Source organism: Thamnophis sirtalis, unplaced genomic scaffold (assembly GCF_051295495.1).
Source record: "Thamnophis sirtalis isolate CommonGarterSnake01/CBP01778 unplaced genomic scaffold, rThaSir2_p1.2 scaffold_3, whole genome shotgun sequence".
Lineage (NCBI taxonomy): Eukaryota > Metazoa > Chordata > Lepidosauria > Squamata > Natricidae > Thamnophis > Thamnophis sirtalis.
In genome coordinates this window covers 148,521,054-148,548,204 of record NW_028261383.1, presented here as the reverse complement: position 1 = coordinate 148,548,204, position 27,151 = coordinate 148,521,054, and the positions used below count along the sequence as shown (strand labels likewise).

Sequence of the window (27,151 nt, the reverse complement as noted above, 5' to 3'; positions counted from 1 at the left end):
ACATAAAAATACTGAACACTTTGGATGAAGCTGCCCTTTTTTGGGGACATCTTTAGCTCCATATCTCTGTTTAATGTTTATGAACCATTGTGGCACAGTGGTTAGAATGCACTATTGCATGCTAATTCTGCTCATGGTCTGGAGTTCAATACTGACCAGCTCAAGGTTGCCTCAGCCTTCCATCCTTCCAAAGTCAATAAAATGAGGAGCCAGATTGTTGGGGGCAATATGCTGACATTTGTAAACTGCTCAGAGAGTGCTGTAAAGCTCTATAAAGTGGTACCTAAATCTAAGTGCTATTTCTATTAAGACATATTCCTACTTTTTTCAGTTTTCTTTTGCCAAAGAGTTCTTGGATAAGGATGTTATCATTTTAAGCAGGGCAATTGATAGACCAAAGGACTGACAGCCCACCTTAAGTAAAGGGACTGTTAAGGTGTTCCTGGTTATCACATTTGCGTCATCAATGGAGGCTTTTAAGAAGAGATTGGACTGCCATTTATCAGAAATGGTATAGGGCAGTGATGGCAAACCTTTTTCTTATGGCTGGCCAAAATTGCGCACATATGCCCACTCAATCCTCCCCGCCCACCTGCACATATGTGCACATCCTCTCCTGCATGCGCACACGTCCCCCCCGTGCTTGTGTCTGGACCCCATGCTCCAGGCTCTGAAGGCTTTCCTGAAGCCTGGGGAGAGTGAAAATGGCCTCCCCCAGCCTCCCAGAAGTCCTCCGGAAGTCGAAAATGAATCGTTCCGAACTTCCGGGTGGGCCGTTTGGCCGTTTTTTTGCCCTCCCCAGCCTCTGGAGGCTTTCCTGAATCCTGGGGAGGGCAAAAAATGGCCTCCCCTGGCCCTCCAGAAGGGAGAAAAATCAGCTGGCTGGAGTGCACATTCACACCGGAGCTGACAGCGTGCTCCCAAATATGATTCTGCCATAGGTTCACCATCATGGGTATGGGGTCTCCTCCTTGGACTGGTGGGGGGGGGGGAGAAGGAGGATTGGACTAGCTGATCTACAGGGTCCTTTCCAACTCAAAATCTGTTAAATCTGATCTAAAAATATATTATACATTTTTGGATAGACATTGGCAAACTGGTATCTTCCAGAAGAAAACCACCCAAATAAAAGGCCTGGAAGAAAAAAGAAAGTTTGGTGGCATTGGGAATACAATATAAAATAGAATGAAATCTTCACTGCCTTCATTGATCAGTTTGGAAGCATTGGGTATTTTTAGCTTGGAAAAAAGAATGATGGGAAATTCCATGGTTCTAGCTCAGGGGTGTCAAACTTGTCATGTGATATATAACTACTTTTCCCCCTTTGCTAAACCAGAGGTGAGCATATCCAGTGCATGACGCATCTGGCCCACGGACCGTCTGTTTGACATCCCTGTTCTAGCTGAAGGGATGTTATGTAGAAGGGACAAAATTCAGTTGCATATCAAGAAAACATTGTCGTGTTAGGAACTATTTAGCAATGCAAGTGACATCTTCTGGAGGGGTGGACTCTCCTTTGCTAGAGGACTTTAAACTGAAACCAGATGGGCAATGGCATTTATTGGGGATGCCATAATTATGGTTCCTTATACTGTGCACATGGGTTGATGGGCGAGTTTAAAGAAGTTCTTGAGCACTGAGAGCACATTAAGTGCTAAACCAATTGTGCACTTAAGTATGCATAGATTAATAATCACAAAACAAACACGTTCACCTTTAAATGGCAAAAGCAGTACTAAACCTCTGAGCTGTTGGGAGGCAAACATCTGCCATTTGTTCACAATTTCACACAAACTCCTAAAAGGGTTTCTGTAATGTTGACTTAGCCACTACACCTAGAAAGGTTGTCTTCAATTTACAACAGTTCATTTAATGACCAAAGATACAATGGCACTATATCAAGTGACTTATGACTGTTTTTCAGTTATGCTCTTTGCAGCATCCCCATTGATCACGTGAGCGAAATTCAGATGCTTGGCAATCAGTTCATATTTATGACTGTTGCTGTGTCCCAAGGTCATTTGATCACCTTCTGATAAGCAAAGTCAATGGGGAAGAAGCCAGATTCTTTTAACAACCAGGTTACTAATTTATCAAGTGCAATGATTCACTTAACATCCATAGCAAGAAAGGTCATAAAATAGGGGCAAGACTAACTTAACAAAGGTCCCACTTAACAACAGAAATGTTTGGCTCCGTTGCGGTCGTAAGTTGAGGACTACCTATACTAAACCTATAGCATACCATACTAAAGGTAACTCTTAAAATAATCCATCGCTTGCTGCAATTTTATACATTCCGCCTTTGTCTTTGGCTGCGTTTGCATGAAGCACTGCGGCCCTTAGCTTAAGTAAGCCGATCATTTTTCCAGCCGACCGTGTTCCGCTAACCCAGAAATTGGGGGTAAACCGCGACATCCACCGGGGAGAAGCGTGGCGGGGTCGTCGAAGGCCCTTGCGCACAGTTTGGAAGCCTCGAATCGAACGCAATTGTGCCTGGAGAGAACCGGGAACCGCTCCACACCAGCCGCCTCGCCTGGCTTCCTAAGGCCGGCGGCAGTCCGAAAAGGCCGGTAGGGGACGCCCGCTGCACAGGACCCGGCTTTTCCCAGCCCTGGGCCTGCCCTGCCCGCCCGGGGCGGCGCTTCCCCGTGTCTACTCATGGGGCGGGTGGGGGGGGGGGAGGAAGGCTGGCGCTTGGGCTGGGCCTGCCCGCCTCGCTCATGTGACTTAGCCGGGCTCCTTCAACGCGGTTAGGAGGAGGGTGGTGGCGGCGGCGGCGAGGCTGAAGGAAAGGCTCGGATTATGGCCACGGCGGTGGGTCTCGTTGCCGCCTCTGTTGGGCACGGCAAGACCCGGACCTGCCGGCGCTGAGAAGGGAAAGGAGGCGAAGTCGCCGAAGTCGGGCACACTCCGTTTCCCATCATGGCTGAGCCGCCGGGCGGTAACGGCGCCGTTTCTCCTCCGGTCGGTTTGCCCCGAGAGGTCCGTGAGCAGCTTGCGGAGCTGGAGCTGGAGCTTTCGGAAGGTGAGCCACCCCTCCGTCCCCCCTTTCTCTCTTCTCTAGGGCGGAAACCAGATTATTGGCAGCTTTCCATTTCTCCCGACGGTGGAGAACATGGAACGTATTTCTCCCCTGGGCTTCCCGGTTCAATTGATTGATTTTCTTGGCTGGGGGTGGGGGTGGGAAGAGGGATAAATGGGGGAAATAAGAAGAAAAGGCCCCTGCCTTCCCCCCCCCCCCCAACGTGCGCTCTCTGTTCCCTGGTGGTGGCGTTTTCCTTTTTTCCTTTAGGGTTAGCATGGATCTTCCTATTGAGTGTCTGCATGAAAGCTGGATAAAACAGATTAGGTCATTTTGTTTTTTGTTTTTTTAAATTATTTTAAGGTTGACTAAAATAAATATAGCCGCCTGTGCATACGTACACTTCTGCACACACCCACATAAATGTTTCAGTTTATTTTTTCCTTCTCTTCCACAAAGACGCAATTTCCTCTCTCTCTTTTTTTCTTTCTGTGGCTGCATAGATGAGATTTCCTTTCTTTTTTTTACATTTCCCTCTTCCCTCAGCCTGTGACTTAATTGTGACTTTCGACCTGCATTATTGTAACATAACTCCCAGAATCTGGAGTCATGGGTAGGATGTTATTAGACAAATACTTTGCTTTTGCTGTAAATGGGTTTTTGGAGAGCAGTTTTGGTGAAATTTAGATTCATACACATCCTTATGAATTTTTATGTAGGCTGTATTGGAGGCCATGTGAAATCACAGTTTACTTCTATCTCCACTGACTGTCATGGAGATGATGTTTTTTGATGCTACTGTGGCACAATAAGGTGGATTCAAGGTGAATATGCTGGTTTTTGCATGAAAACTTCTGTTAAAATAGAGGTCATAGTTATCTGTTCAGTATAACGTTCACTACAATAACATAGCTGGCATATATAAAAAGGCCAAAACACATAGATCTGAATCAGATTCCTGTGACTCCCCCAGGTTTTGCTTGGAATCCTTTCGAAACAATTATCAGAACACTAGTCTCATTCTGGGCAGACAAATGTGCCCTTGCAATCATGTATCTATCCATTTTTGTCACTGCGTGTGGTAAAAATAGATCCAATGCAGTGATCGTCATACAGCATCACCATTTTATATAGAACACACCTGAAATCACCAACAAATCATACATTATTTTTTTCCAGCACAGACAGAATCATTATAATCATCAGTCTTCTAATTTTGGGTGTTTAGTATCTCTCTGTAAAGAAATGGCTTCAGTCCAGTTTTGAGGTTTAGTTTTAGAAGTACAGTAATAATAAAACATGTTTTCCCCCCCCCATCATTTGATCAGGTGTCCCTCAAGATTTAGGTTTGTTTTTTTTCCTATTTCTTAATAGTTTATAATTGCCAGGCAGTCTTCTTGGAAGTACTACTTGACTAATTAAGCTTTTTTCTCAATCCATCCTTTAAAGAAGATTCTTGACCCATCTCTTCTACATCATAATTTAGAGAAATGCTTAGGCAGAATATGATGGTTGAGGATGTAACAGTCACTGAGAGAACCAGGGCACATTCTTTCCATTCTTCCCCTTCATTCCACTTGTATACATTTGACCACATCAGTGATGGATACAATCTGCAGGTTCCCATTGATTCAACATAAAACCCATAAGAACCCACCTTTTTGCATAATAGGTGCAAATATCATTTTGTGCAGAAGGATGGAAATCTGTGATTTGGAAGTGGTACTCAGTAGGTTTCATGTAAAAAATATAAGGATCCATTTCAACCCTTCCTGGATCCAGGTTTTAATTTCTTCTATTTGGGTAGTCAGATGGACCTTTAAAAAAAAATCTTGGTTTGTGAGAAGCTCTGCTGTTGAATGAGAACTCCAAATATGTTTTATGAAGAACTTCTAGCATGATTGGCCTTTTGTCTGCCTGGATAATTGCTGCAGTTTCTGTTTTATTCCCCCTGCATATATTAATTCAGAAAATATTATATGTATCTTACCACTTGGTGCAGTGATATCACAACTTGTTTTAGAATATATAGGGAATTCCCTTACTACATCAGCAATATTGCCTGTCAGCAGTGGTGGGTTGCAGGTGGTACGCCCTGGTACGTGCGTACCGGAGCCAGCCCGGAGCACCGGATACCGGTATACTTAAAGGCTTTTGCGCTTCTGTGCAGGCGCATGGTGCATACAGCGTCTGTGCGATGCTCCGTGGAGCAGCTGGAGCATTGCAGAGCGTCACGGAGGTGCTTGAATGCATGCACGCACTGTGCGTGCGTTGCGCACGTCCATGAGGATGCTGACGGCCTCGCTGGAACGGGATTTGCAACCCACCACTGCCTGTCCATGAACATCATAATGGGTGGACGTGAATTGAGTAGATAAGAGAAAAATGTGAATAATGTAACCAGTTTTACCATTTTAAAGATAGTAAAGTCCAAAAACTATTTTTGAAGTGATTAATTGTATTGCTGAAATATACGAAGTTTAAAGATGAACCAGAAAGCCTTTCATACACATTCAGAAATATGAGAGTGACATAATGCACCATTTGTTCTTGATATGATATCCCAGACCTGGGCATTTTACAGAATGCGGGTCACATTTACACTTTTGACTGTCCTTTTCCAACGGGCAATGTTGGTACTGTTAGCAGAGGGTAGGGCATCAGCACCAGGGGGCAATGGTGTTGGAGGTAGTGGTGTGGTACAAGGGGACAGGGCAGTGGCCCTCCCCAGCAGTCCCAGTTTTTCATATGGCTCATTGGGAAATTAATTGCTTATTCCTGCCATATAATGGTTCAAATGTATACATGCTTAAATGCACATATAAGCAAGTGACTTCAAAACTACAGTCTGAAGTTAGGACAGTTGGTGAGGCTAAACAAGATTTTATTTTTGTGGGAAATAACTAAGAATTCTATTTTCTTCTGGCAATGAAAAGCATTAAAAATTTGAACTAAGTATTTAATTTTAAATGTATGTTAGTTGCGGTCAAGGGTCTCAAAATGGAACTCACTTGACTAAAGCTTATCTATAACTACTAGAAATGAAAGGGGTCTATATGGCTGAGGACTTTAAAAAACAATGAAGACTTTTTTGAGCTTTCTATGTGGTCTGCAGCCTGTTTCAATGCATATGTAAGTACTTTGCAAAGTTCCTGTTTATGCTAAAAACAAAAGCTGAAATTGTATTTGAGACATAAATGGCACATTTCCTCTTTTTCTCCCTCACCCCTCTTTTAGTTGTTTTCTTAACTCTCCAGGTTGTTTTCTGCTCACTGGCTGCTGAACTATTGTCTTCTGTCCTCATAAAATGATAACCATAAGTGAATTTTGTGAAACAAAAGAAGCTGTTGGAAGTTAAACAAGAATTAATAAAACATATAGAATTCATTGTTAGTATGCCTGAATTTCCTTTTGGGACACATGTATGAATCATTTTTCAAAACTCAAATAGTAGTCTCATTTCTGTAAAGCTGTAATTTTCTGAGGAGAATACAAAGTTAATTATTTCAGAAGGGGACATTTTGTCAATTATTTTACCCTGATAATATATTTGTCATGACAGGCTGGATTTTAAGCAGTTACTTAATTAGTTCAAGGGATTGAACTAATGGCTTTTTTTTGTTTGGTGGAGAGAATACCTCCTCCCATATCTATCATAATTCTTTTATAATAGCTCTTTTTGTTCTTTTTTCTCATCTAGTTTGTGTTAACATTAGATCTGCTGTTCATTTTCTCTTCTTCTGTTCAATCATGTCTGATTCTCAGAGACTGCCTGGACAAGTCCCTGCAGTTTTCTTGGCAAGGTTTTTAAAAGTGGTTTGTCATTGCCTCCTTCCTAGGGCTGAGAGAAAGGGACTAGCCCGAAGTCATCCAGCTGGCTTTGTATGTAAGGCAGGACTAGAACTCATGGTCTCCCAGTTTCTAGCTTGATGCCTTACCACTACTCCAAACTGACTCTCATTCAAATATTACAAATAAAACATATAGTTGGCCAAGTGGAATTAATTTTTGGATCTTGACTGAAGAAACTTAAAGAGATGCTTTAAGAGTCCTATATTATATTATTTTACAGTATAAAATGTGTACTGTACAAAGTTAATAATTGACCAAAGGTTACATGTCTTGCTTGTATAATGCATTATAATTTAGTAATACTGGGCTATAGAAAAATCATTAAAACTAAAGCCCTGTTGATATTCAAATAATATTAATATGCAAGTAAGGATACAGAGAAAACAGGTAATTCAGTACAAATCATTAAGAGATGTTGCTGTATTTCTGTACAGTGGTCTTTAAGGGGAATAGCAATCTATACATTATTGCTGCTGCTGCTTTTGCTGCTGCTGAAAAAGGAACCGTTCAAGTCTGGTCCACGAGTTTCTTCTGCACAATATTTGGGGAGGAAGCAATGATGTTATATTGTTAAATAGGAACATTATGTTTGTAATTGTTCATGAAAATCTGTATGTACAACTTTAGAGAAGGAAAGTTGCTTATTTAATAGCAAATTTATACAATTTTCTTGAGTAAGCAATCTGTGTACTAAGATTTTTCTTGCCCTTCATATTTCTGCTCATCCTATTGTTGTTTTTAAATTTATTTTACCATTTTTATATGTTTTCTCAATCATGAGCTTTCAGGGCTTTTTTTGTTTTGTTATATTTTTGTATATTATTGTTTATATATTGTTTTGTTGATGTTTTCTCGTTATAGTCTTCTTGTTTTGATATGTAGATCTGCAATGTATAAATATAAATTTCCAGTGTCAGATTTGATTGACCCAGTTTCATTTATGGAAATCTCACACAAGCAATTAATTGAAATCATATTACGTTTGGAGAATCATGAAAAATACTCCTTTTTGTATCATTTTCAACAAATCCTACATTGTGAATATACCAGCACATTTGGCTGATTTAAAACAAAAACAGTTTTTATAATGATATAACTTACCTTACACAATTTAATCTTTGAAAGTATGCTGTGGTATGCTTATTCTGCATTGTTTGCATAGCATCTGATCTTGATACGGTATCCCTGAAGCTGCAGTTCAAAAGCACTGCAGTGCTTTTTCAGCATAGCCCAGTAAGGATGCTAATTCAATATGGAAACATGTTTACATAGGGATGTCTGTCTGTATCAATAGCATGCTACTTGCCCTGCATAGAGGTACTTCTTTGTTGCATTCTGATTATTGTTGAGTGAAAATTATATATAGAGAGAATAGAAACTCAGGTAAACCAATAATGTTTCCTCCCTGGGGAGTTCTGATTCTTAAAGAGAGTAAATATTTTTTACAGAATAATTTCAGCACCTTTGATCCAATTAAATTTTCCAGAAAGCTAAAAACATCAGGTTTGAGGTAAGCATTTCTATTAAGCGGGAACTTTGTCTACTTTGATTAGTTGTTTACTGCTATTACTGATGCCTTTTGGGGACGGTTTTATGCCATAGATACGTGGTACTTTTCACTGAAATCAGTATAAACAGAAGCTCTATAAAACTATGCAGGCTTGATTGAAGGGGAATACATCGACCACTTCTGCATCATGCTACAAAAAGGGATGCCAATCAAAAGCTTTGAAGGTGATACAGTTTTTATTTGGCATCCTGCTCAGCTACATTTGTGTATGGTGGTAGATTGTTTGTTACATCTTAATTTGGTAAACCAGTGTACAAATTCTAAGACACCTCCCCCCCATCCTTGCTTCTTCTTAATCTACTGCTGTAAATTAAAACATTTCAGAAATTTGGAAGTGCTGGTTGTGATTTCCAACTACCAGTAGATACATGGAGTTTGGTTTCCTCTAGTCATACTGGCATGCATTTTGTGATATACAAGATATAAATATAGGATTGTATTCTGACTTATGTTTTATTTCCATTTTGTTTCTGATGGTGGATAAATCAGTATAGGTGTCTACAAAAGAATACTATATGGGTACCATGTGAAGGTAATCTATACGTGATATCATTGTACAAAGTCAGTTATGGGTATCTCAGGAAGTCATCATATGGTACAATGATTTGTCAAGATCCCCAATTTCTGTTTCTGACAATTGAACAAAATATCTAGTTGTCCAGCCCTAACTAAAGTTTGACCATGTGCCAGACCCTGCATGTTAACTAAGGAGCCAAGGCTATCTATGTTTAAATTATGTCTTTAATAATTTGTGGCTATAACCTTGACAATTTTTATGTTATCAGAAGCACACTGCAGGACCCAATGCTTTTGTCAAAGTAAAGTAGTTTTGTGATGCTATCTAAACCCCTTTGAATGTGGGTGCAACAGAACAAAATGTATACAAAAGGGGCAAGGCTTATGGCTTAACACTGCTTTTGTCATTTGCCCACCTTCCCGTGGATGCCTCTGTATCCAGAGATGGCATTCAGCTGGTTCGGTCTGGTACACACACACGGCTCTATGCTGTCCTATTCAGACACGCTTCTGAGGCCAGGCGCATGCACAGAAGGTGCATGTGTGAGCAAAGCTCATGCACGGAAGGCTGGGCACATGCCTGGAAGTGGCACACATGCCTGCGAAGTTGGTGTGCACATGGTGAGTGGTAACAAAATGTGAAACCCACCGCTGTCTGTATCCCACTGTTTCCTTGACTTGAGAACCTCATTCCTTCTGTGCGTCTTCTCTTTTAATCTTTCAAAATCTTTCAGGAGCTTCCTATAATAATTTATTCCCATCATTTGCTTATATTATCCATGCATAATTTGCTTTTGTTAATTACAGAGGTGATTTTTTCCTATAACATTTATGTGTGTTTTTATAGTGTGATAAGTATGTGTATTTTTAAATCATTGAAAACATTAATGGGCAATTAGCCAATTTAATACCTCATGTGAAGAGGGCATTTATTATTCTTTGGCAGCTTATTAAAGCTATTGATTTTGTAGAGGTTTGGAACATAAAAAATTGCTGCCTTTAATTTCTGTTTTGCTTTTTGCTTGTAAATAATGTGCTGCTGGTTTTGATTGAAGTTCCTTAGCATTAATCCACCATTACTTCTTATTGTGGGTGACTGAGGGGAAACTCCCTCTAATCTAATTAGCCAATGAGAAGCAGTGAGAAATAATCCATGCCATAGAGATGCTGCATCAATTTGAGTGGTTGCAGAAATAAACAGATATTTAATTATTATTATTTTAGGTACTGTAAATAATAACTATTTTAGGTATTGTGTCTGTTTTTGAAGATTTGAGAAACTAAAGCTACAGTATGAAGTGTGTTGTTAGGCACAATTTTTCAAATGCTGTAATGCAGAATGAAAATGACAAAAGTCTTGTGTAGAATATTCCTTAGAGAAGGAAGATTCTACTAATCTGTTTTCTAACAGCTACATTCATTGTGACAGTTAGGATGTGTTGTATCTAAAGCTAAAGATTCCTTACTAGAATTCACCTTTCCCAAATATACGGTTTTGTGTCTATTACAGGAAGTTGTTCTGCTTATCTCTCTGGTGAAGGAATACCATACTACCGTCTTTCCCCAAAAATAAGACAGGGTCTTATTTTCTTTTGACCCCTGAAATAAGCACTTGGCCTTATTTTTGGGGAGGTCGTAATAGTTTTGAGGTGCAAGAGGCGGCGAGCATGTTGCAATATTTTTGGGGAGGGCTTATTATTGGGGAAACAGGGTAGTTGTAAATATCTTGATTTTGTTTCAGACTGTACACATTTTCCAGACATAAGTAGTCTTGAACCTAACATTGGGGAAAATTGAGCTTGTTTGATATCCAGATAAAGTACTGTTTATATTTGGGGACGATGAATGCTCCCTTATAGATTCAGCATGGCTGGATGGGAAAATGAGAAAAGAAGAATTACGAATGTTATAATCTCTTTCAGCAAATTTACGCCATATCCCAGCCTTCAAATATTGTTTAGTTATGGATCCACCCTAAAGATACACATAATAGCAACCAAAGTGATCAAGGGGCTGAAGTGACACACCTATGAGTTAGAATGGGTAGAGAACTGGATGGTGAGAAATTCAAGACAGAAAGGAAAATACTTAGTGCCTCCTTACATTCTGGTGCTTGATTTCTAAAGATACAATTACAGCATCTTACTTGGCCATTTTGATGAAAAAGTGGACAAATCTAAGGAAAGTAATTATGTTAGTAGCTGTTCTTCATAAGAGCCACTTCATAAACATGTTTAATATAAGAAGTAATATGGGTCTGAAATTAAGTTATTTTATACTCATAATCTGTTATGTACTTTCCAGGTGTTTCAGTTTTGGGAATGAATGAAATGCTGGATTAGGCCTTTCATTGGATCCAGTGTACTACTTCTAATCAGTATAGATTAAGATATTTCTCTCCAGCATTCTTTATCTTGATAAGACTTTGTAATTTGAACGAATGCTTCTTGTGAAATAATTCACTATATGAGAAAAGATTTGGGAAAGAATAGTATCTAAAGATAAAACAACTGACAAGGCAAGAGTAAAAAAAAATGTTCTCATACTTGGGCTTTATTCGTCCTCTCACCTCTGTCAGCTTCTTTAGGACAGAGCTGGCTTGAGCACATATGCTATTGAGTTTAGTTGTGACAATGAGGAGAAATAGAGTATCTGTTGTAAACTCCAGAGATAACTTCTGTCACCTGTATAAATAATAATAGGTTTTGTCTGGATAATCAAGAATTTAAAATTATGTGGATATCAATGGAATAGGCCTCCTTAATCTCTGTGAAATTATGCAATATTAAGTAGCGTGTTGGCTAGTAAATTCAACCTTGATTAACAGCACTCTCATAAATAACAATAGATTAAAAATAGTTTTACCAGAAAAAAAAGTTAAATAACATTCTGGTGTATTTAAAATAAACCATACGATTGATTGATGCCTTTGAGTCAATTTTGACTCCTGGCTACAAGTTCCTGAACTTTTCTTGGTAAAGTTTTATACAAGTGGTTTGTCTTGCCTTCTTCTTAGGGCTGAAAAATTGCGCCAAGGTCACTAGATGGTTTCATGCTTAAGTTGATACTAAAACTCACAACTTCCTGGTATCTAGCTTGATGCCTTCACCACTAACATAGACTGCCTTATACTTAACAGTTAAGGATAATTAAATAGCTTTCAGAGGGAGGGCATTCAACAGCATGACCAGATCTTAGGCCTTCATTGTTTACCAGCTTCTCATGGTCCAAAAATTTTCAGACAATGAATGTATTTCTATTGAGGCTAGAGCATAACTATTTGATAGGCAAATTCAGTTGACCAATGAATACTCGGAGTAACATAATTACATTTTCCTCCAGTGGATTCCTGTTCCTGTCTGTTTAACTAAAGGTGAGTCAAAGGCAGAATCAATCTTTTGGATGTGTCTGGGCATGTTATTTGCTAAGATGTTTTCTGACTGAAGGAGGAATGGCTGCATTATAGGACAGCTATTTTCCAAAACACAGGCATGTACATTAGCATTAAGAGGGTGGTTTTTTGTTATCTTTAATGGATATGTAAGAAAAATCAGAATATTCAATAAGGATGTTTATTTATTTAAAGATTTGTGTGACCATGGATTCTAGAATGCAACTCAGGGCAGCTATACATATTTACAATAGTGTTTAAAAGTGTGAACCCTTCGGATGTTCAATATTTCTGCATAAAAATGACCTAAAGCTTGATCCGTTTTCCACAGAAGTCCTAAAACTGGATAAATAGAGCCCAATTAAACAAATGAAAAAAAAATATTATGCTTGTTCATTGGTTTATAGAGGAAAATGATACAAAACTCCATATTTGTGTGTGACAAAAGTTTTGTGAGCCTTTGTTTTTAGTAATTGGATCAATTGCCATTATGTGAGATATCTTTCTATTCAAATGGACAATTCTTATTTTAAAATCTAGTGATCTTTGGATTTAGTTAAATCAAATACAGAACAATTCTATGTGAATTAAAACTGCACTTATTATATTCCGTACTGTAATCTGAGTTTATTCTTGATTTCAGTTATTAGAAATGTATGTTTTTGCAAAATTTCCTTTTTAAATTATCAAGGATTTATTTATTCATCTATCTATATACTACTAAAGCTCTCATGTCTGTTTGATACTTTGTAACCCTCAGTTGACCAAAACACTGCATCCTAGGACAACATTTTGTCAACAAAAATTCCTAAAATGAGCTAACCTGTAAAATGCCGGCATCCAGTAATTGTATTTATTTGTTTGCTTATTTTATTTATTTAGCTATATCCCACCTTTATTATTTTCACAAATAACTCAAGGTGACAAATGTATCCAACCCATCTTCCTGCTATTTTGGCTATAACAACCACCCTGTGAAGTGAGTTGGGCTGAGAGAGTGACTGGCTCAAGGTCACCCAAGGGAATGAATATTAGGGATTTATTTATTTTTTTGCTGCTTCAGTGTTACTGCTGTTCAGACTTTGTTAGCGGGAAGGTGGCAAGGAACATCAGCAATCATTTCAGTTGCTTCTGTTCCCCATCAACTTGTGGGAAGCTGTCAGGAAACATTGGAAGTGAGAATCACATGGCCATGGCTGAGTGCAGTCGCATGGAGGTGGCATGCTTGAGGAAAGCTTGCAGGAAGAAAATACACTCTCCACCAGTTCCTCTGTGTTCTCATGGTGCTGGTCAGTAACATATTCCCTTCCTCTCTTCTCTACCTGACAGCAGCCATTTACCTACCTACTGGGAAGGGAAAGGAAAGAGGAAGGGAGAGGATGGAGGGAAGAAGAGAGAAAAAAGGGAGGGAAGGAAGGGAGATTTTTTTAAAAAAATGTTTTTATTACACATTTTCCTATATAATACCTCACATTTTCAGTGTTACGACAATAGTCCATCTCTTTCCGTCTCTTTCTTTCTCCTTCCTTCCCTTCTCCCCTCTGCTTCCCTCTTTCCTTCTCCTCTCCTCCCCTCCACTTCCCTCTCTCCTTCTCCTCTCACCTCTCTCCTTCCCTCTCCTCCCTTTTCCTCTCCTCTCCCCTCTCCTCTTTCCCACTTCCCTCTCCTTCCCTTTCTTCTACTCTCTCCTCCCATCCAATTTCCTTTCTCCTTCCCTCTTCTTCTGTCTTCTTCCTTCTCTTCTTCCCTCAGCCTTTCTCCTCTCCTCTCCTCCATCTCACTCTAGTCCAGTCCAGTCCACTTCCCTCTCTCCCTTCATCTCTTCACTTCTCTTTCCAGGAAGGAAAATTTCTGATGCTCACTGCTATCTTCAGACAAGGAAATGGGAAGCCGTCAGAAATTTGGAAGTTATTCCTGCTCCCATTATTTTTTGTCCACCTATGATTATTCTGTTTCCATGTTTAGATAAGAAAGTATCTGAAATGATGACTCCACAGGGTCATGAGTAATCTAGTACATTCTATTTCTAGCCTATGTTTAATTCAGGAAATCAGGAGGGCATATATAATTTTCTCTCTTTATATTTCCCCCCACAACAACTCTGAAAAATAGGTGGGGTAAAAAAGAACGTAACTGTCACAATGTCACCCAGTGAGTTTTGGTGACTGAAAATGAGAACCTCGGTCTCCTCACTCTTACTTCAACTTAGCTGCTTTAAGGGGAAGTCCTGCTTTGAAACCCTGGGAAATTTTACAGAGTATTTTAGTCAGCATTAATTTGAAAGAAGTCTGATGGGACTCAGTAGTATTTCCTCTTATTTATCTAGGGTGGCTACACGAGTTAGATACCTTTTGACTTCTGTTATTTTAGCACACATAAATGTGCTTTCAAATATATTAATATAAGTAAAGTTACAAGGGAACTTTGTAACTGTACAAGGGAGATTCTCAGGAACCCAAATCAAGTAGGATGTCAGAAAATCTATAATCTTTGGTGGATGTTTTTGATCTTTAGTGGAAAGAATTTGATGCAAGTCCAAACGCAACCTAGTTTTTCTGCAATCATGTAAGGACAGATTGGGTCATCAGTAGTGTTCAAACAGTTCTTCCAAGATCCTCACAACTGCATTTAAACAGCTGGTAAAGATGCCTTGTGGCTCCCACCCTGTTTATGTGTCAGAAGCCACAACATTTGCCATCATTTCGGAGCTTCTTTCTCTGATTTTATCACACCAACTTTAACTTCTATTTTTAGTGCTTTTATTCTAATATCTGGTCGGTGTTATTTATTTTTATTATTTTTATTCTGAAGATGGCCCCAAGGAAACTTTCATGTAGTTTTTATATTTTATGTAAGCTCCTGAGAGCTTTTTTTTTTTTTTTTTTTACTGCAGCGGGATAGAAATGTGATCAATAAAATCAGGAGAAATGTCTCTTTGCTGCTAAGGAATTGGCTTAGTCCCTTTGTTGTGTTCTATGGAGCGGTTTGCTATAGATCATAATATTTAGAAAATGTTTGTTCCCTGATGTGGCAATTTTGATGAGTAAGATGGAGAGAAATATAAGCCTCATCCCCTGTACAAATCTCTGCTGGCACTCACCAAGATCAGCTCCCTGGTGATCGTATCTCTGTAATTGTAATGCAGTTACATAGCATCCAGATTATAATGTAGTTTTTCCCTGTCACAGGTGAGGCCAGTTTGTGACAAGTAGTGAGACATGATCTGGCAAGTTCTTTTCCCAGATATTTTTGTTTCAATTTGCAGGCCTGAAATTCTGAAATAGCGATGGAGGAGAATGAGTGCTTCTGCAGGCCTTCTATGCTTTGGATTTTACACACCTAGTGTTGTCTCGATCATTATTTTTTTCCATTTGGTTTGCATATTGGTCGTCAGCTTGGCTGTGCAACTATAACAGTAAGCACTATGTGTCTGCTGTTGTGTCTGAGTTCTGTGCTCAGAGTAAATTATGCAGATTTCATAAATTGTCTCCAATATTCAAAGAAATTGTATTTTTTATTAAAAAAACCATTGCCACAACAAAAAATAAGTGGTGAAAAGAATGCGAATAGAAGTAAGTAAGGGATAATTGATGGGGTCATTTCATAGCAGATTGAAGGCAAAAGAAAACAATTGTATAGTTACTGGTTACCTCTTCAGAAACTGTTACTTGCAGTTATTGGTAAGACTTTAAATAAAAGTTCTCTCTATATCAGGGCTGGGCAATTAATTTTCCCAAGGGGCCACTTATGAAACTGGGAGTATTTTGGAGGGCCAAACCAGTAGGGCTGTGTAAGTGTGTAGGCATGCATGCACGTGCATACATAAATTGAGAAGAAAAAGCCTTCAAAATAAAAGTAATACATGAGGGCCAGACAGGGATACCTAAAGACTGGGTGGGTCCTGGGGATCATAAACTACCCAGGTCTATTCTCTTCATTGGACTACTGTAATGTGATATACGTGTGCGTGCCTTTGGAGATGTCCCAAAAGCTACAGCTAATATAAAATACAGCAGCTAAATTACTGATTACCTGGTAGGAGTGTCTGTGAACATAGAAAAATGCCAATCCTAAAGTAAATACGTTCGTTGGTTTGGTTGGTTTATTATATAACCTTTTAATTGCCATTTGTTGCAGTATTAGGATATATCAGCCAATGCTTTATCAGAATAGAATATGGTGTGGATGTGAAAATGCTTCTTCCAAGATTTATGCCCAAGTGATAGGCCCGTGATGGCGAAACTATGGCACATGTGTGTGCATTCTCGAGTGCATGTGTGCGCTTTGGGCCTTGGCATCAAAAAGGTTAACCATTGCAGTTCTACAATATTAGAAGAGCATATTGAAAAAAGCGAGGAACAAAAGGAGCTAGAAGGACAAGATGTGAGATATAGTTCGCATAGATATTTATGGTATGTCAAAGGGAAGGTTAATGTAGATTTTAAAATCTATTTTGTTAGATGTGCTATATTGAGATTATGAAACAGATATAAAAACAGGTTATGCCTGAAAATACCTTTGTGGCTCTCACCACAAGAAGTATTTTTAAAAAAAGAAATGATAAGTAGACATACGTGGTTAACTTATTTTCCAGAGGAAGGGAGGGAGTGGTCAAGTGTGGGGTATTCTCAAAGCCTGATTGGTCCAAAGACTGAGAGCAAACTCTTAAATACTGGTGCCATCCAATCCTGGCCCAGTTTCCTCTCAGTCTTCCTTGGTCCAAGAACTGTTGAGAATATTCCATGGTAGGATTCTGATAATTTCAATCTGATCTTTCATTTGGCTTAATTGGGCACTTTAAAAGTTTTCCTAAATTCTAAATTGTGCAGCTGCAGCCCCAAGGGACAGTTCTCTACCTCGGGCGGTTGGGGAGGGCCCTGTGGGGCGTTTTTGTCTCCCCTCGCGGGCCTGGAGCCTCAGCCCTATCCCCGGGATTGCGGGGGTGCCAACTCCAGGATTCAGCTGCAAAAGGAGCAGCTCTCTCTTAAGGGAACGGCAGCGAAAAGCAGAGGAAGAATTGGAGGGAATGTAAGAGTAGGGGAGAGGGAAGATAAGGGAGGATGAGGAGAAGGGTAAACGGGAGGAAGGGGAAGGAGAGAAGGGAAAGGAGAGGAGGAAGGAAGGAGAGAAGAAAGAGAAGAAAGGAGGGAAGGAAGGAGGGAGGGAAGGAAGGAGAGAAGAAAGGAGGGAAGGAAGGAGGGGAGGAAGCAGGGAAGGAGGAGGGAAGGAGAGAAGAAAGGGGGGAGGGAAGGAGGGAGGGAAGGAGGGAAGGAAGCAGGGAAGGAGGATGGAAGGAGAGAAGAAAGGGGGGAGGGAAGGAAGGAAGAAGTAGGAATGTTGTAAGATAAGATGGAGTTATGGGATGGTAAGAAAGCAATTTCAAATATATTGTCAACTGTAGGGGGAAAATTGTTATAAATACATATTATTAATAACAGTTATGAGACCATATAATTGTGAATGTATATATGAAATTAATAAAATTTTCAAAAAAAAAGGGGGGGGGGAAAGAAAGCAGTGTTGGCGCCATGTGGAGCACATGAGCCGCCCGTGGAGCCACCGATTGATCAGGGCGGCTGCCGCTGCAACCAGTCTTTGTCTTGCTGTTGCGGGGGACGAGCAGAGGGAAGTGACTCGAACCTGAGTCGTCCCATCAGCGGCCGCCTTTCCCTCTATGTGGATCAATGGGACGAGATCACATCGGACGCTTGGGTCTGAACCACGGTTCGTCACGGTCTCAGTTTAGAATTTCTCTCTATCCCTCCGAATCTCTTCAGGTCGTTCCCTCCGTCCCGGAGCCTGGAGCGTCGCCACCTGATGGATCAGGCCATCGCACACCTTCTCGACATTCAGGTGGTGGAGGCAGTTCCTCTGGAGGAACAGGGCCTGGGCCACTACTCCAATCTGTTCGTGGTTCTGAAGAGTTCGGGGGGCTGGAGAGCAATTCTGGACCTCAAGCGCCTGAATCATTTTCTAGTGTACAGGCATTTCAAAATGTCCTCCCTCAAGTCTATCCTTCAGGGTGTCTGGAGGGGGAACTTCTTGGCTTTGGTAGACCTCACAGAAGCCTATCTTCACATTTCAATTCTGGGCGCTCATCGCAGATTTCTAAGGTTCTCTCGCGGGAACCGCCACTACCAATACAGGCTCTTCCCTTCGGGCTGGCTTCAGCTCCCTGGACCTTCACGACGGTTCTGGTGGCTCATCTGCACTCCATCCCGGTACGTCTTCAATGTTATTTAGACGATGTCTTGGTTCAGGTGGGGTCTCTTCCTCAAGCCATCTTGGACCTTCGGCTCACCATTCGGAGTCTTCAGAGCTTGGGGTTTTCGGTAAACTTCCCCAATGATGGGGGGCCCATTCGAACCTCTCCGGTCTGTTCATCTGCGGTTCTTGTCTCTAAAAGTGGCTTTCCTGGTGGCGGTTACCTCCGCCCGTCGTATTTCAGAGCTGGGCGCTCTGTCTTCCAGGGACAACCTTTGCCATTTTCACCAGGATAGGGTGGTGCTTCGCCTGATCCTACCTTCATCCCGATGGTGAACACTCCTTTTCATAGGGCTCAGGAGATTGTCCCACCTGACTTTTGTCCGGGCCCGTCCAATGATAGGGAGAGACTCTGGCATCGGTTGGATGTACGTTGCGTTCTGCGGATCTAGGGGGTCTGTAGGTCGGAGGCCTTGTTTGTTTCATTCCAGCCGGGAATGCTAGGTTCTAGGGTGTCCTCGGCCACCATTGGCCGTTGGCTACGTCAGGCCATTGCGGAGGCCTACGGAGCGGTTGGTCGTCCAGCTCCATCGGGCATCACGGCCCATTCTACTAGGAGTGCTGCGACCACGGTGGCATGGGCCATAAGGGCCCCATTTGAAGACATTTGTTGTGCAGCCACTTGGGCTTCTCCGACGCCTTTCATCCGGCATTATCGTCTGGATGCTTTTGCGTCAGCGGATGCATCTTTTGGTCAGAGGGTCTTGCAGAGGGTGGTGGCTGATGCTCCCCTTGGGCTGTAGTGGTTTCTTGTTCTCCCTCCCTGGGACTAAAGCTTGGATATGTCCCACATGTGACCACTCCCTCCCTTCCTCTAGAAAAAGAATGTTGGTCTTACCTGAACATGTCTTTTAAGAGGAAGGGAGGGAGTGGTCACGACCCGCCCTGGGGTTTTCCTTCGGGGCCAAGGGGAGGGCCCGGGTGGTTCCCGGGGGGTTGGTTGTTTTTTTGTTGTTGTTGTTGTTTCAGTTCTACCGTTCGTCTTTGAGGAAACTGGGCCAGGATTGGAAGGCACCAGTATTTCAGAGTTTGCTCTCAGTCTTTGGATCAATCAGTCTTTGAGAATACCCCACAGGTGACCACTCCCTCCCTTCCTCTTAAAAGACACGTTCAGGTAAGACCAACGTTCTTTCTGATACACTCAAATTTTGTCAAGGAGAATGCAAAATCAAGAGAAAAGTTGGAGGTAGAAAGGATTACTTGTCAATGTCTCTCTTATGTACAGTTATTAAGATATAAACTGGATAAAAGAACTTTTGATTTTGGACATTGTTAAGTCTGAGTTTGAAATATTACTGCTAAAGTTTTATTGAAATATGAAACAGAAGAACAAGTGAATGCTCTTATATTCTTTTAAAAATCCTTATCCATCCATCCATCCATCCATCCATCCAATCTAGTGCAGACTATTTAGACAGGTCTGAGTGAGTCCAAAACATATTGGCAGGGCAATTAATTAAAGCAAATTGGCTTATTTCAAAGCTATATGCAGTACATCAAGAAGGCAATAAAAATGTTGGATTTGATACTGAGGCTGCACTTGCAGCTGTGAAAGATATGTTGGAAGCAGGGGTATTAGATACACATCTTGGAAAATACTGGGGTATCAAGTTGGCTACAAATGCTGCAGTAACAGTATTGAGAACTGATCAGATTTGCTTTAATTCCAGAATTTTCTCCAGAGCTCGGGGAATAGCTTCCATTAAGATGGAAGTAAGAACAGTATACAGTGAAAGGCACAACCAAGGAGCCACTATTGTGTACATAAATATCTGCACAAAATATAGGTTAGACCCTCCCAGGTCCAGATGGGAGATTCCACAGCAGGTCATGGAGAATAAGAAAGCGAAGATCCTGTGGGATTTCCAGATCCAGACAGACAGGCAGTGATAGATGGAGCAGTGTTAAGTAACAGCAACGTCAGGAAGAAAGAATATGTGAAGCTGGAGAAATACCAGGGGTCTAAGGGAAGAACTGGAGAGGGTGTGGAAAGTAAAAGCCAAAGAGGTCCTTGTTTGTGGTGGTAGGAGCTCTTGCAGCTGTGACTCCTGAGCTGAGAAAGTGGCTCCAACAGATTTCAGAAACAACATTACAGCTCTCCATACAGAATAGTGCAAGGCTAGGAAGATCTAAGATACTGCTCAGAATCCTCATACCATCTAATGTGTCCATACTTCGTTTTGATATATTGTATGACCAAATTGGTTCATATTAATCTGATTATTTTAAAAATTCATGCCAAGAAGTTATAGCTAGCCTTGAAAATGACATTGAAAGTATTTTTTTACAGTAACATTTGTCAGTAGCTTTGTCATTCTACATATAGATGGATTTGGCTTGGAAGATTGCTTTCAAATGCCAAGGCCATATATTTATTTCATAAATGACTATCAGTATATTCTCCATAGTGAGGGGAGGCGTATCCAGGATGGGTTGACCTTATCCTCCCGTTGATTGGACTGAGTCAGATAAGCTCTTGGGATATGCCCCTGGTCCACCAGGCACTGCCCAGTTATCGGCTCAGTCCCTCAACTGGACGGTTTGCCATCCTGGATCTCCAATAAATTTGAAGAAATTTAAAGAAAGTGAAAAAATTGATTTGTCTCCCTACCGCAACAGCCGCATGCAAACTAGAAGCTCCCTGAGCTGCGGAAGAATTGCCAAAAGCCCTCTCGGGGGCAGCACACTCCCCAGGCCTCTGAGTGAGATAAGCATCATTCAGAAAAGAAATCTGCCTGGCAAGCAGGAAAAAAAGGGCACAAGCATTCCAAAGGCAAGTTCTGCCGTGAAGGCACCAGGTTGAGCGGCAAGCCGCGGCTTCCCCAAGCGCCGCGGGGCACGAATTAAATTACCAGCAAGCGAGGGTGGCGCTGGATCCCTGCTGCGGGAACTCTGCCGGGCACTGGAGCGCTCCGTTGCTCCCCGCTGGGTTGAGCAGCGAACTGCGGCTTCCCAAATGCCGCGGAGTGCCTGTGCCATTGTCCACATGGCCCACCTCATTGGAGGGGGTCCATAGGCAGAGCCAAGGCTCTAGCGATGCCAGAAAGCGGAAAAACAGGCGGCAGAAAGCAGAAAAACAGGCGCGCGGCAGCTCCTCAGAGCACAAGCCGCCAGAACAGGAGTTTTAAAAAAGGCACCCTTTGTCTCCTGTCACGGGCACCATCTTAAAGCCGGGAGGAGCCACGTGTTCCAAGATGGCAGCGCCCAGCAGCAACGAGGAGACCGGCAGGACTCAAGTACCTCCAGCAATAGCCAGCAGCCCCACCAGAGGGGCAGAGGATCAACCAAGGTTAGTGACCACCCCAGAGGCTGCCCAGAAGGGGGTGGGAGCAAAGGCTAGAGATAAGAAGAAGCACCTTTCCCCCAGGGCAGAGCTGGAGGCAGAGGGTGGTCACAAGCCTCACAAGCCTTCCAAGCCATCTAAGTATGAAAGGCAAAGGGACAGGAAGCTGGAACAGCTGTACAAAAAGGCAAGTTGCCTTAAGTCCATTCCAGGCCTGGGACAGAAGGGGAAGGCCTGCAACAGGTGGGGCTACAGGGGAGGCACTCACAATGCAAGCAAGGATCCCTATGACACATCAGGTCTTTGGGGTCTTCCTCAGGGGGGGCAATCCCCCCCACATACGGCTTCCCTGGGATCAGCCCTGCCCACGGGGCTACCACCTCTGTTTTTCCCCCACACACAGGTGGGGATGGGTTCCAGCCAGCAACCCCCCACAGGGGTCCCCAATTTTCAAGACCTAATGATGCAGGCCTTCCAGCAATGCATGACAGCGGCATTTCAGCAGCCACAAATGCAACCTCAGGTGGCATCTCCTAGGATACCAGAGGGACTGGAAACCCAGGGGGAAGACAGCTCTAGTTCCTCAGCCTTATCACAAGAGGACAGTGACCTGGATTGCAAGGAGGGGGAAGTTAGGGAGGATAAACTATACGAAGACGAAGGCATGCCCCCTCCTAAGCCGCCAAGCTTGGAAACAGAGCAGCAGAAGCACTACCTCAACACCAGGGGTTTTCTGCAGAAACCATCTTTGTTGAGCAGGCCATTGAGACCGACATGGTGCCAACGCCCAAGGCCTTTCTTGAGTCGGTCAAGCGCCAATCGGCTGCCCCCATAGTGAGGCACACGCCCACATCCACAGACAAATCCTTCTTCAATGTGGACCAGGACATGGCCGTGGTGCTATCTCAACCCTCCATTGATGCTCCAGTATTGGCACTACATACCCCTCTACTCTGCCAGGGGAACCAGTGGAGGCTCTGAAGTTGCAGGACAGGAAGGCGGACCTCACCCTCCAAAGGGGGCATCAAGCAGCAGCCTGGGCGGTGAAGGCAACCACCACCGCCTTCTTCTTCAACAGGTCTTCCCTACTCTGGCTGCAGGAACTGCAGCAACTTATCCCCATTACTGAGGTCAGAGCGCACCAAGACATCAATAAACTGGTAGCAGCCATCCAATTTTTGACGGATGCCACCTTGTCCGCAGCCAGGTTTGCCTCCAGGGCAATTGCTGCAACCATTGCATCTCATAGGTTGCTGTGTCTGAGACACTGGTAGGCGGATGTTCACCACAAGTGGCTCCTGGCATCTGCTCCTTTCACAGGAGATGCTCTTTTTGGGGCAGCTCTGGACCCCTACCTGGTCGAGAATAAGGACAAGAGGAAAGTGCTTCCCACAGCCCCAAAGAAGAGACAGTTCAGGATGGCGCCTTACCCCAGACGGTCCTACTCCTGGGGACAAGACTTTGGGTCCTCCTTCCAGGGTCAGGAGGCCATACAGCACCTGCTGGACATCCGAGCCATCCAGCCAGTGCCTGTAGACCAGCAGGGTCAGGGGCATTATTCTATCCTTTTCGTAATCCCCAAGGTATCAGGGGGCTGGAGGGCAATTCTCGACCTGAAACATCTGAACCGCTTCATCCATTATAGGAGGTTCAAAATGCACTCTCTCCACTCCATCTTGGAGGGAATCAGGCAGGGGGACTTCCTCACTTCCATAGACCTCACAAAGGCCTACCTACACATTCCAATCATTAAGGACCACGGGAAGTATCTCAGGTTCTGCTACCTAGGGCATCATTTCCAATACTGGGCTCTGCCCTTCGGCCTGTCTTCCGCCCCATGAGCTTTCACCAAAGTAATGGCTACTCTGGCAGCGTGTCAGAGACAGGTCCCGGTCAAAATTCAATGTTATTTAGATGACCTGCTGATACAGTCATCCTCCTTTGAGGGGACTCTAAGGGATCTAGACATCATGTTGACAATCCTGAGGGACTATGGGTTCTCGGTGAATCTAGCTAAAAGCCACCTCCACCCATCCACTAGTCTAATCCACCTAGGGACTCTGATAGATTCAGAGGAAGGCAGGGTCTTTCTGTCACCAGAAAGACATCTTTCCCTAAGACGGCTAGCCACCCAGGTAGTCACGGGAGGTAGCCACCTTGTCTAAATTGTTAGGTACCATGGTTTCCACCATTGGCATTGTCCCTTGGGCTTGCCTCCACACCAGAGACCTACAATGGTTCCTTTTGCCTTTCCAGCAAAGGCGCAGGAGCTGTTCCCAGACCAAGGTCCTTCTCCCAGCAGAAGTCTCCCGCTCACTGATCTGGTGGACGTCCCCGGAGGTAACCAAGGGCGAAGTCTTCAGAACGCCAGACCGGGTGACGGTAACCACGGATGCCAGCCTGTTCGGGTGGGGCGCCCACCTGCAGGATCAGATATGACAAATCACGGCTTGAACTATCTTGCTTTGCATGTAATGAGTCTATCTCATTTATTAGTTTCACCTTTTAAGTTGCATTACTGAAATAAATGAACTTTTGCATGATATTCTAATTTTTTGAGTTTCACCTGTATATCTAATTTTATGTTTATATATTTTTATTTATATTTTATATGTAATGTTAATGAAACTTTCAGGATAAAAGGGGTAAACTGCAGTCCTTATGCCTGATTAATAGTGCTTAATAGTACTTGAATTCACCATTTCTAGATAAAGTCTTAGAACTGAGAGAATCTCCTGTAGGTACTGATATCTGGAGCAAAAAATAAGATCGTGAAATGCAATTGGGGAGTGGGTTATTGATTAGATGAATTTTTCTAAAGAAAAAATATTTTGTTAGTAGAATTAAAAATATGATTGGTCCATGTGAAGGAAAAAATACTAATTTGGGTATATTTCTTTCAAATGTATGCAGAAATACTTCGGTGGGATGGGATGGGATAGGATAGGATAGGATAGGATAGATGGCAGATTTTTTAAGTGCAGTGAGATTTATTTTTTCTTGGTAATTAATTTCCAGTTATGCTTTCTGAGCTTCCCTGTTACTTAGAGAAACTATAATTGTCAAGTGACAGTAATTGTAGTACTGAAATCACTTTTGGACTTTTTCCAGCTTCTCAGTAATAGCTTTGTTCTAAGTCACATGATTGGGAAGATCGCATAGGTTGGAGGAATTGCAAAGATTCTGAGATACTCTGTTCTGTGTTTTGAGAATATATTTGAGGAAAAAAAATTAAATTTTTTTTGCCTCCACAGGCAAAAATCTTTTCAATCTTTTTGTTTCTCCCATTTCTTCCCTCACATCAATTTTGATTTGGTTCTGATCAGTTTTCAGAAACCTACTATATTGATTAACAGTGTGCTGAATTCTTATATCACCTTTCCCTTCCATTGGTTAGAAAGTAGAAAATGGTTTCTTTCTTGAGATGCAACCTGTAGAACGTAGACCACAGTAATGTGTGTCTCTGTACCTCTTGACCTTACTTTTTCTTCATTTCACAACTGTGTGATGCACTCTGGCTTATGTATTTATTTAGATAGGTAGGAAAGAGGCTGGACATCATAAACCCCAAGAAAAGATGCTGTGGTATTTCTTATGCATATAATAAATTTATGGAAAATGCTAGAATAGTATAAAGACAGTATTATCTATATTGTCTTTTGTTTGAGGTAAGGAGAAAATAATATGATGTTGAGCCCTCGTCAATAATAAGTAAAATAATGTGATCTGGAGGCAGAAAAATGATTGTTTCTGAACTTAAGTGACGAACTCCCTTCATACTCCACCCTTCAACATAAGTTACTCACTGCCACAAACTCTTACTAATGTTGGGAGTGGCTATCTTTGAAGAGCAGCTGGTTTATGAGCAGCATTTACTTATTCTCTCACCGCCACTTTGATTGGTAGTTGAAACACAACTTCTCCTTTTAAAGGTTTGTAGTGAAGCTTTGCTCATACAGAATTGAGAATCCTAAATGTTTCAAGGTAAGACACTTTTCTTCATACTATTCTGATTTCTGATGCTTTGAAATTTCACCTATTTTCATCAAGTTTGCTTGTGGAATCATTTAGTGATTAGTCTTATAAAGATGAAATAAAAATACATTGGATGAAGACAATCCTTGATGGATGTAAGAAAGTGCTGAATCCATAGTTCATGTTGTTAGAATGCTAACTGAAGAAACAGATGTGAACGTCTTGATTTTTGCTTGCCTACCAGTAAATATGGATCTTTACTCACAATTTTCATGATTCCATTGACCTTTTTACTCACGGTAATTCTCTGGAGTATGTTAGATTGAAAGACAATGATTTGCCCAAGATTATCTAGTGAGCTTCATAGCGCTCTAGATCCTGGAATCTGGTCTTCAGATGGCCAGACCCACTCATTGCTACTGTCATGTATGCTCTTACTAGCTGGCAGCCCCTTTCTAAACAATGCTCCAGGTCATGATTTCTTCATGATTGCTTCATCATGCTGTTGTAGGAGTTAAGGTTCCTGTTTATTTTTCAATTAACATGAACTCGCCTGTCGTAAGTGCTAGTGCCGAATGTGATTCAGTGAATGACATAATGCTTTCTTCCATATGTATGAAAAATCTGGACTGTTTTTGCTTCCCTACTTTACTTCCCTCTTGTCTTGGGAGTCTCTGGGGAAATAAGGAATAATGATAGAATTTATGTGTGGGCAGATTAGTTATCTAAAGGATGAATTACCAGTCTTTTTAAAAAAAAACGTAGACAAGAAGTACTAGAAATTCAGAGACTTATCTTTTGTCAGAATTGTATAGTTCTATCCGGCAATACTAGTCATTTTGCTAAATATGGAGAGATATGCTTTATTATGCCAAAATACTAAAAATGCATAGAGAATGTCTTTGATGGAATGATTGTTGCAGTTGAATGTGGAATTTAGTTCCACATCACTATCCTTTAGAAGTGTCATGAAAGAAGTGTTACAATTAAAAGTGAACTGTGACACAAGAACTTCCAGTTGAAATTTCACTTCAAATGCCTCAGTGTGCAGAAGGCTAATTGATACTTTATGAACTGGAATAAACATTCTTCAAGTCCCTGTAACATGGCCTTTAACGGATGGATTTAAAACTAGAACTGGGTTCTAGTGAGCTGAACCAGAGTAACAGGAACATCAGTATTTATTGTGGGAGGGGTGCTCATAATAGTTGGATCACAGATCTGGAAAAAAAATACAGGGTCTTATTTTCTTTTGGCCCCTGAAATAAGCCCTTGG

The 27,151-nt window shown here is 41.9% G+C and overlaps 1 protein-coding gene across 3 annotated transcripts in view; it reads left to right on the top strand.

Moving 5' to 3' along the window:
• Positions 1 to 2,718: 2,718 nt before the first annotated feature.
• Positions 2,719 to 27,151, top strand: part of DIP2B (DIP2 acetate--CoA ligase B (putative)) — a 195,350-nt gene continuing 170,917 nt past the window's right edge. For 2 of the 3 annotated variants that reach the window (XM_087710365.1, XM_087710363.1), the window contains exon 1: positions 2,719 to 3,027. In XM_087710365.1, the coding sequence (XP_087566491.1) occupies positions 2,925 to 3,027 (103 nt within the window). In that variant the 5' untranslated portion in view covers positions 2,719 to 2,924. The remainder of the gene's footprint in view (positions 3,028 to 27,151) is intronic. The other variant, XM_087710364.1, reaches the window with a different exon arrangement.